This window comes from Anomaloglossus baeobatrachus, chromosome 7 (genome assembly GCF_048569485.1).
Source record: "Anomaloglossus baeobatrachus isolate aAnoBae1 chromosome 7, aAnoBae1.hap1, whole genome shotgun sequence".
Lineage (NCBI taxonomy): Eukaryota > Metazoa > Chordata > Amphibia > Anura > Aromobatidae > Anomaloglossus > Anomaloglossus baeobatrachus.
The window spans coordinates 282,956,467-282,973,222 of NC_134359.1; the positions used below are offsets into that span (position 1 = coordinate 282,956,467).

Here is a 16,756-nt window from a genome sequence, read left to right on the forward strand (position 1 = left end):
ACATATGTACACACACACATATATACATACACACACAGATATATACACACATACACACACATACATACACAAATACACAGACATATACACATACACACATATATACATAGATACACACACATACATACATACATACATCCACACACATACATACATACATATATACATGTACACATATACATACATACATACACACATATATATACATAGATACACATACACACATACATCCACATACATACATACATACATATACACATATACATACATACATACACACACACACAGATATATACAGACATACATACACAAATACACAGACATATACACATATATACACATATATACATAGATACACATACAAACATACATCCACACACATACATACATACACACATATATACATAGATACACACATACATCCACACACATACATACATACACACAGATATATACACATATACACACACATACAAACACAAATACACAGACATATACACATACACACATATATACATAGATACACATACATGCATACATGCATACATCCACACACACATACATACATATACATACATACATACACACGCACACATACATACATACACACACAGATATATACATACACAGACATATACACATACTCACATATATACATACATCCACACACACATATATATACATAGATACACATACACACACACACACACATACATACATACACATACATACATATAAACGCACACATATACATACATACATATACACATACACATACATACATATACACATACACATACATACATACACACATATACATACACATACATACATACATATATATACACGCACACATATACATACATACACACACATATACACACATACATACATACATATACACACACATATACATACATACATACATATACACACATACATACATACATATACACACACACACATATACACACATACATACATACATATACACACACATATACATACATACACTCAGCTTTACATATTCAATAGATAATTTAGTGATAAACAATACATAGTTGTTGGAGAAAGATGGACCAAGGTCTCTTTTGAAGAAGGTGGCAGACATGTGCAGCCTCCGCTCTCTTCACCTCTATAGGAGGGATAGTAATTTCCGCTCCTATGAAAGTGAATGTAGCAGCAGTGGAGCCGGCGACACAAAGGACCGTGCAATCAGAAATCATTCAGCGTTTTGTTATAAATGTAACTTTCACCTTCTTCTTCCAGAGCCAATGAAGAATGGGAGTCCCACATCCAGGCCCTGCGATCTGAGCTGGACGCCATCTATTTCCCGGACACGGTAGAAGAATGGATGGAAGAGAACGTGAACCCGCACATGGACGCCCTGCGAGAAATAGCCAAAGACTTCCAGGAGATCCTACCGCTCAATGCCCGGCCTAAGGTCCTATTGAAAAAGTGAGAAAACGGCAGATTGGATGTTGCCTGCAATCGGAACCGGGGAAAGGGTTAATATTCCGCAGGATACCGGCCGATCCATAGTGCTGCCTTACACAGGACTGACTGCAGGGGGCAGGTAACGGCCTGTTCTCATATACAGTGGGTCTGAGAAGGGCCCCCAGGGGTCTTGTCGTGTGAAATGTGATATTCTGCTTTATAGAAGACCCATCCAATGTGACAGGTTATTTCTGATCATCCGCTGTGCAGTGCATCATGGGAAGTAGCCACGTTGCCTCAGATCAGTGGCCTATTTGCATCCTTATAACTAGACCTCACTACAGACTTGACGCAGTTGGTAGCAGCTCATAAATACCCCCTGCCTGTCTGCCTCCGAGGTATCTGCTGAAAACCCCAAAAATATTGCGCTGCTTTCCAACCCAAACACAGAAAAAAAACTTTTAGTATAGAAGTGGGTGTAAAAAAATGTAATGTCCACCATTGTTCCAAAAAAAAGCAAATTTTGCAAATAGTTTCAATTAAAAATTTCCTGTCGTTTTGCGTCTACAGCTCCTATGCAAATATATGTGTCTCCGTGGTAACAGACTACAAACAAACCTTGTGTAGTCTGACCCCGCCTTACATCTGTCCACTAACATAGATGAGGGGGGTGAGTGCAGAATCTGGTCTACACAGAGCTTGTAACCTTGGAGACACATACGTTTGTATTCAGGGCTGTGTACCCAAAACGGCAGGAGATTTTTTTGTAAATGAGACTATTTACTATTAATTATTGATCGGGAGCAAATGTGGATGTGGCCTTTACAATGGCTGGCTACTACTTTTATACTGATGGTCATCAATATGTGATTAGTAGGGGTCCAACGCCCGGCACCCCTCCGATTGGCTGGTAACATAGCGCAACACCACAGGTCTGTTCACTATATACCGGGCATCAACTGTTAACACTAATGGACAACCCCTTTAATTCTGGCTCTACAGCTATACACAGGTCACTTTGTATTATGAGGCATTAATCGGTCAACATGATTTTTTTTTTTTTACCTGGTGTGCGCTTTGGTCTAAAATGCTCCGAAACTGCAATTTTTTTTTTATTTTTATGCTTCTCTTAATTTTATTATTCATTTTTTGTATTATTTTTAAATTAATTGAAGTAAATAATGAAAATTCTTGGGTTTATTTAATGTTATATTGTGTTTGTTTAAATAAAAGATATTTTCTTAATTATCACGTGATTTATTCAGTAATGTATAAAACGTATTGCACACGTCCATTGTGCTATGATCAGATGGTCAGTAGGGGGCAGTAGAGAGGCAGTCACAAGGCAGAAGTATTGGGACTAAGACACAAAAGTCAACTAATAAAATGCATTAGCTCTGTGTAGGAGCTGTGATATATATACAGTTAGGTCCAGAAATATTTGGACAGTGACACAAGTTTTGTTATTTTAGCTGTTAACAAAAACATGTTCAGAAATACAATTATATATATAATATGGGCTGAAAGTGCACACTCCCAGCTGCAATATGAGAGTTTTCACATCCAAATCGGAGAAAGGGTTTAGGAATCATAGCTCTGTAATGCATAGCCTCCTCTTTTTCAAGGGACCAAAAGTAATTGGACAAGGGACTCTAAGGGCTGCAATTAACTCTGAAGGCGTCTCCCTCGTTAACCTGTAATCAATGAAGTAGTTAAAAGGTCTGGGGTTGATTACAGGTGTGTGGTTTTGCATTTGGAAGCTGTTGCTGTGACCAGACAACATGCGGTCTAAGGAACTCTCAATTGAGGTGAAGCAGAACATCCTGAGGCTGAAAAAAAAGAAAAAATCCATCAGAGAGATAGCAGACATGCTTGGAGTAGCAAAATCAACAGTCGGGTACATTCTGAGAAAAAAGGAATTGACTGGTGAGCTTGGGAACTCAAAAAGGCCTGGGCGTCCACGGATGACAACAGTGGTGGATGATCGCTGCATACTTTCTTTGGTGAAGAAGAACCCGTTCACAACATCAACTGAAGTCCAGAACACTCTCAGTGAAGTAGGTGTATCTGTCTCTAAGTCAACAGTAAAGAGAAGACTCCATGAAAGTAAATACAAAGGGTTCACATCTAGATGCAAACCATTCATCAATTCCAAAAATAGACAGGCCAGAGTTAAATTTGCTGAAAAACCCCTCATGAAGCCAGCTCAGTTCTGGAAAAGTATTCTATGGACAGATGAGACCAAGATCAACCTGTACCAGAATGATGGGAAGAAAAAAGTTTGGAGAAGAAAGGGAACGGCACATGATCCAAGGCACACCACATCCTCTGTAAAACATGGTGGAGGCAACGTGATGGCATGGGCATGCATGGCTTTCAATGGCACTGGGTCACTTGTGTTTATTGATGACATAACAGCAGACAAGAGTAGCCGGATGAATTCTGAAGTGTACCGGGATATACTTTCAGCCCAGATTCAGCCAAATGCTGCAAAGTTGATCGGACGGCGCATCATAGTACAGATGGACAATGACCCCAAGCATACAGCCAAAGCTACCCAGGAGTTCATGAGTGCAAAAAAGTGGAACATTCTGCAATGGCCAAGTCAATCACCAGATCTTAACCCAATTGAGCATGCATTTCACTTGCTCAAATCCAGACTTAAGACGGAAAGACCCACAAACAAGCAAGACCTGAAAGCTGCGGCTGTAAAGGCCTTGCAAAGCATTAAGAAGGAGGAAACCCAGCGGTTGGTGATGTCCATGGGTTCCAGACTTAAGGCAGTGATTGCCTCCAAAGGATTCGCAACAAAATATTGAAAATAAAAATATTTTGTTTGGGTTTGGTTTATTTGTCCAATTACTTTTGACCTCCTAAAATGTGGAGTGTTTGTAAAGAAATGTGACAATTCCTACAATTTCTATCAGATATTTTTGTTCAAACCTTCAAATTAAACGTTACAATCTGCACTTGAATTCTGTTGTAGAGGTTTCATTTCAAATCCAATGTGGTGGCATGCAGAGCCCAACTAGCGAAAATTGTGTCACTGTCCAAATATTTCTGGACCTAACTGTATATATATATATATATATATATATATATATATATATATATATATATATAAAAATATATATGTATGTGTGTGTATATATATATATATATGTATATATATATGTATATATATATGTATATATATTTATGTATATATATATGTATATGTATGTATATATATATATATATATATATATATATATATATATTTTTATATATATATATATACAGAAACACGAGTCAAGAAGTATCTTACCCGCCAGAGGAACAGCATCATGAACAGATTTATCTCATTCGGCCATGGAGCAGGGCTGTGACATCAGATCTCGGAGCATGAACAGAACAACGGTATTATATATTACATGCTAGTATTATATTACATTCTAGCATACTAGACCAATATACATGGGATTGGCTCCATAAAAATATATAAAACATGCAAAAAAATAGATATGATACATATATGAGGTATTGGTCGATATTTTGGCCAAAAAACACAACCTTGCAACCCACGTCAAGGGTCCTCATTGTTTTGTGAGTCACTTTGCTAAAATTAAAAGCAAAAGCCACAAAATAAGGAATTAAAATTCCCCAAAACTTCATAAGTGCAATATAAAAAATAAAGGGGAAGCAGAATTCACCTGCCCGGGTCACAGAAAATACTGCACTAAAGATGGAGGCAAAATACTGATGAGACCACCACTCACAACCTCCCGATTCATGGAGGGGGCGACTCCTCAGTATTAGGTAAGGCTTGTATAGGGCGCTGGTCACACACATGAAGAGCCCAGCGCCTGTATACAAATAAATATAACATGAAAAAAATTTATAATTTCTGTGGCATTGGTTGATATTTTGGCTAAAATACACAAAGCTCGCAACCCACGTCAAGGGTCCTCATGTCTTGCGAGTCCCTACCCTAAAATTAACAGCAAAGCTACAGAAAAAAACTAAAATTCCCCAAAATTTCCAATTTAATATACAAGAGCAAAAGCATTAATCTGCCCAGATCACAGACTAATGCCCTGACATGGGACCGGACAGGATAATACTTTTGCTCTATATTATATTATTTGGAAATTATACATTTTTGGGGATTTTAGTTTGTTTCTGGAGCTTTACTTTTAATTTCTCCCTCTTTAACTAAACCTTTTTTCCCCTGAATGTTGGGATCTGTCTGAGGCCGTCGGCCCCAGGAAAAGTTTCATAGCCTTAAGGTTGAAAGACTCAAGTTCAGCCTAAAAGCTAATGTGTTGATCCAGAGGAAGGCAAAAACCCCATGAGGCAAAAGACAATTGCCCCATATTAGGGGAAAAATTCCTTCCCGACTCCACATACGGCAATCAGACTAGTTCCCTGGATCAACGTCCCATAATCTAGTGCCAATAACCTGCAAATAGTCATGAAAGGCGCACAGGCCTCCATGACCGTAAGATAATGTGGCGGAGAGATCCATCATCTCATTGCTCACACTGTAAAAATGTCCTTTATACAAAAGGAATTAGGAGCTTGATACCAGAGCGGTTGTATTATTCCTAATGGAAATTAGCTACATAAAGCCTTTTTCCGAAATGTTGGGGTCTGTCTAAGGCCATCAGTTCATAAGACTGCCTTCGGACAGACTTGGCACAAGCCACTCCACTCTGCAGGTTCTTTAAGGAACCCTGGCCATCACCATTACACCCCTGAATAGGGATAAAGACTCACCACAAGTCCAGGGTTGCATCTACAGAGTAGCTGCTGGCCGGAGGAGCGAGCTTAAGGCTAGAGTGGTTGAATCAATCCTAAATAAAAATTAAAAAAAACAATCTAATGCTATTCTCTCAATTGGACCTGTCTGAGGCCGTTGGCTGAAATAGGCTTCCTCAGACAGACTTGGCACTAGCCTCTCTATCCTTCAGGTTCCAAAGGAACCCTAGATTTCAATCTTGCACCTCTATACAGTGATAAAGATTTATAACAGAGCCAGAATTGCATCCAGAGTAGCTGCTGGCCGGAGGAGCGAGCTTAAGGCTAAAGTGGGTCAGTCAATTCTCACCAAAATAAATTCTCACTACCGTAATGTTACTTTCCTAAATGAAGCTTTCTGAGGCAATTGGCTAAAAAAAGGCTTCCAGCATAGACTTGGAGCAAAACCCTCCAAAGGAACCCTGGCACAGACCTTTGAACCTCAATAGAGGGACAGTTTCATAGCCTTAAGGTTGAAAGACACAAGTTCAGCCTAAAAGCTAATGTGTTGATCCAGAGGAAGGCGAAAACCCCATGAGGCAAAAGACAATTGCCCCATATTAGGGGAAAAATTCCTTCCTGACTCCACATACGGCAATCAGACTAGTTCCCTGGATCAACGTCCCATAATCTAGTGCCAATAACCTGCAAATAGTCAAGAAAGGCGCACAGGCCTCCATGACCGTAAGATAATGTGGCGGAGAGATCCATCATCTCATCGCTCACACTGTAAAAATGTCCTTTATACAAAAGGAATTAGGAGCTTGATACCAGAGCGGTTGTATTATTCCTAATGGAAATTAGCTACATAAAGCCTTTTTCCGAAATGTTGGGGTCTGTCTAAGGCCATCAGTTCATAAGACTGCCTTCGGACAGACTTGGCACAAGCCACTCCACTCTGCAGGTTCTTTAACCCCTTAACGACCGCGGGCCGTAAAATTACGTCCTAAATGACATAATCTTACTGCCCGCGGTCCTCCGGCGGCAGCATGCCGCGATCGGCACACATCTCAGCTGATTTTCACAGCTGAGATGTGTGCCTGCTAGGCACGAGCAGAATCGTTATCTGCTCGTGCCGATTAACCCCTTATATGGCGCTGTCAATACATGACAGCGCCATTATAAGCGCGATCGCGGTAAAGTTTTACTTACCGCCGAAACCGGAAGTCACGTGACGCGATCACGTGACTCCCGATAGTTGTCATGGTAGCACAGGGTCATGTGATGACTCCTGTACTACACATGAATTGGTTTCACTTTCGCTGTGCCCGGGGCACAGCAAAAGAGAAAGACAGCGTATCTGCTGTTTACAGCCTTCCAGCTGTGATCAGCAGATACTGCAGAGCGATCGGAATGCTGATCGCAATAGCCCCCTAGGGGGACTAGTAAAATAAAAAAAAAAAGTAAAAAAATAAGTTTTAAAAAATTAAAAAAAAACAAAAAAACCTAAAAGTTCAAATCACCCCCCATTCGCCCTATTGAAAATTAAAGGGTTAAAAAAATAAAAAATATACACACATTTGGTATCGCCGCGTTCAGAAACGCCCGATCTATCAAAATATAAAATCAATTAATCTGATCAGTAAACGGCGTAGCGGCAAAAAAATTCCAAACGCCAAAACGACGTTTTTTTGTCGCCACAACTTTTGCGCAAAATGCAATAAGAGGCGATCAAAACGTAGCATCTGCGCAAAAATGGTACCGTTAAAAACGTCAGCTCGAGACGCAAAAAATAAGCCGTCATTGAGCCTAAGATCCCGAAAAATGAGAACGCTACGGGTCACGGAATATGGCGTAAAACGTGCGCCACTTTTTTCAAACAAACTTCCGATTTTTTTTTAACCCCTTATATAAAAGTAAACCTATACATGTTTGGTGTCTACGAACTCGCACTGACCTGAGGCATCACACCCACACATCAGTTTTACCATATAGTGAACACAGTGAATAAAATATCTCAAAAACCATAGTGCTATCGCACTTTTTTTGCAATTTTTCAGCATTTGGAATTTTTTTGCCATTTTCTAGTACACAATATGGTAAAACTGATGGTTTCATTTAAAAGTACAGCTCGTTCCGCAAAAAATGAGCCCTCACATGACCATATTGACTGAAAAATAAAAAAGTTACGTCTCTCAGAAAAAGAATGGCGAAAAAAAAAAACGGAAAGCGAAAAATCGGCCGGTCGTGAAAGGGTTAAGGAACCCTGGCCATCACTATTACACCCCTGTGAATGGATAAAGCCTTAGCACAGGCCCAGGGTTGCATCTACAGAGTAGCTGCTGGCCGGAGGAGCGAGCTTGAGGCTAGTGAGGCCAAAACAACCCTAACTGAAATAAACCCCAACTATCAATACTAACACAAATCTGTACAAATTAACAACTTATAACCGTAATTATAATTAGTTTCTTCTTTCGTGGCCTCTTGGACACAACCCTGACCCGAACTCGACATCTCCATATACGATACACTTTATGAGGCTGACGATTTTAGGTCAGGGGGACCAGCACCAGAAAAGGGTTGTAAAACTGTCTGAAATCCTGAAAACGTCCCGCACACCTTACATGTGATCACTTTTCACCTTTTTACACCGGCTCTTTCATCTTTTTAAATAAAAAGTGAGCAAAGCTCAGTATAATAAAGGGCACAAAAGTGGTGTAAAATATCCCTGACAGATCTTACTCCAGGGGGCGCGTCATGAAGGTCGGCGCAGAAAAGCCCCAGCCTTGATAAATTGCCCAGCAAAGGTTTACATGACATTAGCGGATAACGAGCAGTGATACGGTCACCAGGTTCTCACGATGCTCCCGGTCCTGCGTTGTGGGGCGTTCCTATCCTGGTTACTACCCAAAAAGGCAGTAAAGGCGTAGGGCTCCACGGTGTATAATCCAGGGGCTCCACGGTGTATAATCCAGGGACTCCATCCAAGGGCTCCACGGTGTATAATCCAGGGACTACATCCAAGGGCTCCTCGGTGTATAATCCAGGGACTCTATCCAAGGGCTCCTCGGTGTATAATCCAGGGACTTCATCCAAGGGCTCCTCGGTGTATAATCCAGGGACTCCATCCAGGTGCTCCATGGTGTATAATCCAGGGACTGCATCCAAGGGCTCCTCGGTGTATAATCCAGGGACTCCATCCAAGGGCTCCTCGGTGTATAATCCAGGAACTCCACGGTGTATAATCCAGGAATTCCACGGTGTATAATCCAGGGGCTCCACGGTGTATAATCCAAGGGCTCCACGGTGTATAATCCAGGGGCTCCATGGTGTATAATCCAGGGGCTCCACGGTGTATAATCCAGGGACTCCACGGTTTCTTTTCCCAGGACTCCTCTTTCTTCTTTCTTGCTTGCGTAGTTCGGTCCATCATCCTGTTGCTTTATGAAGTATAATGGCTGTTTGGCTCTCAGGAGTGGATTTTTAGACCCTTTGATCACTGTGACATCACAAAGTGATGACATAGGCAAGTGAGTGTCGCCCCTTTATGTAGTCATCGGGGTGGTCAGCTATAATTTGCATATTCCATGATGTCATAAACCTATGATGTCACCACAGTGAGAACAGACACGATCGCTCCATTCTGATCCCGGCCGTCATCATCATCATCTGAAAACAGCGGTGCACAGAGGACTCAGTTTTCACGTCTAGTTACAAAGCAGAGGACTTAGTTCTATAAAAGACAAATGTGTGATCGATGCCGCCCCCAATTCACAGCTCTGGAGCCGCAGATCGGCCACCGAGGATTCTGGGGAAACTGAGTGACAGATGATGAACTAAATAAAAACTCTGAATATTTAGAAATCCGGGAGAGACCCCTGGAGATGTGATGGCGGCCGCGTCTGGTGCCATACAGCCCGAGACAAAAAACTATGTACAATAAATATATAAAAGACCCCAATAACCTTTATTATGGGGATCACAGGACGCAGGGGGCAGAACACAGAGGACAGGACACAGGGGGAAGGGTCTCACAACAACAGCTCTTCTGATGATTTTGTTCTGTTCTCATGTTATGCACAAAACATCAACTCTTTTATCCTGTTATATACAGACACTTACTGCAGAACATCACTCCTCAGCCCATCCTGCAGCACATCACTCCTCCGCCCATCCTGCAGAACATCACTCCTCAGCACATCCTGCAGTACATCACTTCTCAGCCCATCCTGCAGAACATCACTCCTCAGCCCCATCCTGCAGAACATCACTCCTCAGCCCCATCCTGCAGCACATCACTCCTCAGCCCATCCTGCAACACATCACTCCTCAGCCCATCTGCAGCACATCACTCCTCAGCCCATCCTGCAGCACATCACTCCTCAGCCCCATCCTGAAGAACATCACTCCTCAGCCCATCCTGCAGCACATCACTCCTCAGCCCATCCTGCAGTACATCACTCCTCAGCCCATTCTGCAGCACATCACTTCTCAGCCCCATCCTGCAGTACATCACTCCTCAGCCCATCCTGCAGTACATCACTCCTCAGCCCATCCTGCAGTACATCACTCCACAGCCCATCCTGCAGTACATCACTCCTCAGCCCATTCTGCAGCACATCACTTCTCAGCCCCATCCTGCAGTACATCACTCCTCAGCCCATCCTGCAGTACATCACTCCTCAGCCCATCCTGCAGTACATCACTCCTCAGCCCATTCTGCAGCACATCACTCCTCAGCCCATTCTGCAGCACATCACTTCTCAGCCCCATCCTGCAGTACATCACTCCTCAGCCCATCCTGCAGTACATCACTCCTCAGCCCATCCTGCAGTACATCACTCCACAGCCCATCCTGCAGTACATCACTCCTCAGCCCATTCTGCAGTACATCACTCCTCAGCCCATCCTGCAGAACATAACTCCTCAGCCCATCCTGCAGAACATCACTCCTCAGCCCATCCTGCAGTAAATCACTCCTCATCCCCATCCTGCAGCACATCACTCCTCAGCCCATTCTGCAGCACATCACTTCTCAGCCCCATCCTGCAGCACATCAGTCCTCAGCCCATCCTGCAGTACATCACTCCTCAGCCCATCCTGCAGCACATCACTTCTCAGCCCCATCCTGCAGTACATCACTCCTCAGCCCATCCTGCAGAACATCACTCCTCAGCCCCATCCTGCAGAACATCACTCCTCAGCCCATCCTGCAGCACATCACTCCTCAGCCCATTCTGCAGCACATCACTCCTCAGCCCATTCTGCAGCACATCACTTCTCAGCCCCATCCTGCAGTACATCACTCCTCAGCCCATCCTGCAGTACATCACTCCTCAGCCCATTCTGCAGTACATCACTCCTCAGCCCATCCTGCAGAACATAACTCCTCAGCCCATCCTGCAGAACATCACTCCTCAGCCCATCCTGCAGTACATCACTCCTCATCCCCATCCTGCAGTACATCACTCCTCAGCCCATCCTGCAGTACATCACTCCTCATCCCCATCCTGCAGCACATCACTCCTCAGCCCATTCTGCAGCACATCACTTCTCAGCCCCATCCTGCAGCACATCAGTCCTCAGCCCATCCTGCAGTACATCACTCCTCAGCCCCATCCTGCAGTACATCACTCCTCAGCCCATCCTGCAGTACATCACTTCTCAGCCCCATCCTGCAGTACATCACTCCTTAGCCCATCCTGCAGTACATCACTTCTCAGCCCCATCCTGCAGTACATCACTCCTCAGCCCATCCTGCAGTACATCACTTCTCAGCCCCATCCTGCAGTACATCACTTCTCAGCCCCATCCTGCAGTACATAACTACTTAGCCCATCCTGCAGTACATCACTTCTCAGCCCCATCCTGCAGTACATCACTCCTCAGCCCATCCTGCAGTACATCACTCCTCAGCCCATCCTGCAGTACATCACTTCTCAGCCCCATCCTGCAGTACATCACTCCTCAGCCCTGCAGCACATCACTCCTCAGCCCATCCTGCAGCACATCACTCCTCAGCCCATCCTGAAGTACATCACTCCTCAGCCCCATCCTGCAGTACATCACTCCTCAGCCCATCCTGCAGTACATCACTCCTCAGCCCATCCTGCAGTACATCACTCCTCAGCCCATCCTGCAGTACATCACTCCACAGCCCATCCTGCAGTACATCACTCCTCAGCCCATTCTGCAGCACATCACTTCTCAGCCCCATCCTGCAGTACATCACTCCTCAGCCCATCCTGCAGTACATCACTCCTCAGCCCATCCTGCAGTACATCACTCCTCAGCCCATTCTGCAGCACATCACTCCTCAGCCCATTCTGCAGCACATCACTTCTCAGCCCCATCCTGCAGTACATCACTCCTCAGCCCATCCTGCAGTACATCACTCCTCAGCCCATCCTGCAGTACATCACTCCACAGCCCATCCTGCAGTACATCACTCCTCAGCCCATTCTGCAGTACATCACTCCTCAGCCCATCCTGCAGAACATAACTCCTCAGCCCATCCTGCAGAACATCACTCCTCAGCCCATCCTGCAGTAAATCACTCCTCATCCCCATCCTGCAGCACATCACTCCTCAGCCCATTCTGCAGCACATCACTTCTCAGCCCCATCCTGCAGCACATCAGTCCTCAGCCCATCCTGCAGTACATCACTCCTCAGCCCATCCTGCAGCACATCACTTCTCAGCCCCATCCTGCAGTACATCACTCCTCAGCCCATCCTGCAGAACATCACTCCTCAGCCCCATCCTGCAGAACATCACTCCTCAGCCCATCCTGCAGCACATCACTCCTCAGCCCATTCTGCAGCACATCACTCCTCAGCCCATTCTGCAGCACATCACTTCTCAGCCCCATCCTGCAGTACATCACTCCTCAGCCCATCCTGCAGTACATCACTCCTCAGCCCATTCTGCAGTACATCACTCCTCAGCCCATCCTGCAGAACATAACTCCTCAGCCCATCCTGCAGAACATCACTCCTCAGCCCATCCTGCAGTACATCACTCCTCATCCCCATCCTGCAGTACATCACTCCTCAGCCCATCCTGCAGTACATCACTCCTCATCCCCATCCTGCAGCACATCACTCCTCAGCCCATTCTGCAGCACATCACTTCTCAGCCCCATCCTGCAGCACATCAGTCCTCAGCCCATCCTGCAGTACATCACTCCTCAGCCCCATCCTGCAGTACATCACTCCTCAGCCCATCCTGCAGTACATCACTTCTCAGCCCCATCCTGCAGTACATCACTCCTTAGCCCATCCTGCAGTACATCACTTCTCAGCCCCATCCTGCAGTACATCACTCCTCAGCCCATCCTGCAGTACATCACTTCTCAGCCCCATCCTGCAGTACATCACTTCTCAGCCCCATCCTGCAGTACATAACTACTTAGCCCATCCTGCAGTACATCACTTCTCAGCCCCATCCTGCAGTACATCACTCCTCAGCCCATCCTGCAGTACATCACTCCTCAGCCCATCCTGCAGTACATCACTTCTCAGCCCCATCCTGCAGTACATCACTCCTCAGCCCTGCAGCACATCACTCCTCAGCCCATCCTGCAGCACATCACTCCTCAGCCCATCCTGAAGTACATCACTCCTCAGCCCCATCCTGCAGTACATCACTCCTCAGCCCATCCTGCAGTACATCACTCCTCAGCCCATCCTGCAGTACATCACTCCTCAGCCCATCCTGCAGTACATCACTCCTCAGCCCATCCTGCAGTACATCACTCCTCAGCCCATCCTGCAGTACATCACTCCTCAGCCCATCCTGCAGTACATCACTCCTCAGCCCATCCTGCAGTACATCACTCCTCAGCCCATCCTGCAGTACTGTATACACAGTAAGGAAAGAAAGTATTTATTCAGCCTCCAATTGTGTGCGTTCTCCCACTTATAAAGATGAGATTTGCCTGTAATTGACATAATAGGTGACCACAACTATGAGAGACAAAATGAGAAAACAAATCCAGAAAATCACCGCGTCTGTTTTGGAAAGTTTTTTTATGCAAATTATGGTGGAAAAAAAGTATTTAGTCACCTAAAACCATGCAAGATTTCTGGCCCTCAAAGACCTGTAACTTCTTCTTTAAGAGGCTCCTCTGTCCTCCACTCATTCATTACCTGTAGTGATGGCTCCTGTTTGAACTTGTTATCAGTATAAAAGACACCTGTCCACAACCTCAAACAGTCACACTCCACCTCCACTATGGTGAAGACCAAAGAGCTGTCGAAGGACACCAGAAACAAAATTGTAGCCCTGCACCAGGCTGGGAAGACTGAATCCGCAATAGGCAAGCAGCTTGGTGTGATGAAATCAACTGTTGAAGCAATAAAAAAATGGAAGACATACAAGACCACTGATAATCTCCCTCGATCTGGGGCTCTACGCAAGATCTCACCCCGTGGGGTAAAAATTATCACAAGAACGGTGAGCAAAACATCATATTCTGGAATTTCAGTATTTTGTGTTACTCCTATTACTGGGTCAGATGCACATTTTCTTACCTGATCTGTTATTCTCATCCTATAGGATGAGAGGATACAGGAGGAGGATACAGGAGAGGATGTAGGAGGATACAGACCATATTTACAAAGGGTTAAATTACCTGCTTACATTTATTATTCTCTATGTTCTGCCCAAGTTTACCCCCAAAAGAAAGCAGGTACCCCCTAAAAGAATCGCACTTACCAGACCCCAAACAGTTAGATTTGGCAAGTGAATGGGCTCTCACATACTGATCTGCATCGCTGCCAGGTTCCCCTGTGTTCTACAGCGGTTGGCTCCCCCTGGTGACTGGAAGCAGTATCACGCATGCGGAATGATACTGGTACCTGATTGTGCAATGCAGCTGGAAAGACGAGGGACCTGACAGCGACGCAGATCTGTGTGAGAGCCCATCCACCTTCAGCACTTGCCAAGTGTAATTGTGTAGGGTCTGGTGAGTGCGTTGGTTTTTTGGTGGGGAGGGGTCTGCTTTCTTTTAGGGGTGTCTGCTTTCTTTGATGAAGAGTCTTGCTGTATTCTTTCACTTTTTTAGCTGCTTGGACACTTCCTCCAAAGACATACAGATAGGGAATTTAGATTGTGAGCCCCAATGGGGACAGTGTTCCTGATGTATGTAAAGCGCTGTGGAATATGTTAGTGCTATATAAAAATAAAGATTTATTTATTTATCAATTTTTTATTTATTTTAATTATTTCATTTTATTTATTTTTTTATTTTATTTTATTTATTTTTATTTATTTATCATTTTCCTTATGGAACCGCAACTAGGGCTTATTTTTGGAGTAGGGCTTATATTTTAAGAATACCCATGTATGCCCCAAAAATCCTACTAGGTCTTATTTTCGGGGGAATATTTGTATATACATTAAAGCTGCATTTGATTTTTTTATAGAATCTATAGGTAATAAAATAATAGATTTGCTGTTTTTTGGCATTAGGAAAAAAATAACATGTTCAATTTGCTATTAATGGTGTCAGGTCCAAATCTGCTGACAGGTGTCACGGGTGACAAAGTCATGTGGTTCCTGGCCATATAGAAGGTCACAGCCTTTGGCTGTGCAGAATGCTCTCTGACTTTCCATTGTTCCATTGGTATAGGTAGTTTTCCTCTTGGGTTTTCATCTCTCCCCCTTTTGGACCCAGCAGATCTCTCCTTGCACCCAGCTGCTGATCATCAGCATTTTCTATGTGCATAAATACTCCCTTCTTACCTGGCCTGGTGCTGGTGATAATATTCAGTTCATTCTAGCTCTGGTTGCAAGCAGATGGCTTGCTCTTATCTGTTGTATCATTGCTGAAGCTTGCAGAACTCCTGCCTGTGTCATCTGTGGATAAGTAGTTCATGCATTTGACCTCTGTGTGTACTCCTTGTGCATTTATTAGGGTTGATGAATAGTTCATCCCACCTGTTTCCTATTTAGAGCCCAGCACTAGGGATGTCAAGGGTCAGGTATCCTGCTCGGCGCAGAGGTGCGGAACCTATCTAGGTTGGTGAGGGACCCCAGGGACCAGCAGTAGGTTTGGTCAGGGGTCACCATCTCCCCCTTCCCTTATCTTTCCACTTGCTTGGTACTTCCCCGTAACTAATGTGACAACAGGTCCATAAAGGACACTCGAGAGGTATCCTCAATGCTGAAATATTGGGTCTAAGATACAAAATTCCACCTTTTCACCTGCATTTGATCATTGTAAGATCTACATATTCTCTTAAAGATTCGCAATCAGCCATTTAACCCTAGCAAGGAAACCTAACGCAGGGGTCTGTTCACACATACTTCTCTTGTACTACTATTTTTCGCGACAATGGGGGATGATGTGTTTTTTTCAGGGCACGTTGTAACTTTTTTAAAGCGGCTCCATTTAGAAAAATGATAGGATGTAAAATTGTTGTCCTGCAGTTCCACCATTGACCACTGTGGGGCAGTATTATGCCTTCATCTAATCATTAGATTTGCTAGAAAAGCAAAGGGCTCACAAATCCGCCCTGACAGGCAGCTGAAAGGAGTCAGTGCGATGCCGAGGATGGAGAGTGACACGGCTCCCCGCAGACGAGCGCTGATTCCC

General features: G+C 44.4%; 1 protein-coding gene across 3 annotated transcripts in view; it reads left to right on the plus strand.

Annotated features, from left to right (window-relative positions):
* Positions 1–2,649, plus strand: part of LOC142245519 (hexosaminidase D-like) — a 45,700-nt gene extending 43,051 nt beyond the window's left edge. For all 3 annotated transcript variants that reach the window (XM_075318285.1, XM_075318286.1, XM_075318284.1), the window contains exon 14: positions 1,270–2,649. In XM_075318285.1, the coding sequence (XP_075174400.1) occupies positions 1,270–1,462 (193 nt within the window). In that variant the 3' untranslated portion in view covers positions 1,463–2,649. The remainder of the gene's footprint in view (positions 1–1,269) is intronic.
* The last annotated feature ends 14,107 nt before the right edge of the window (positions 2,650–16,756 follow it).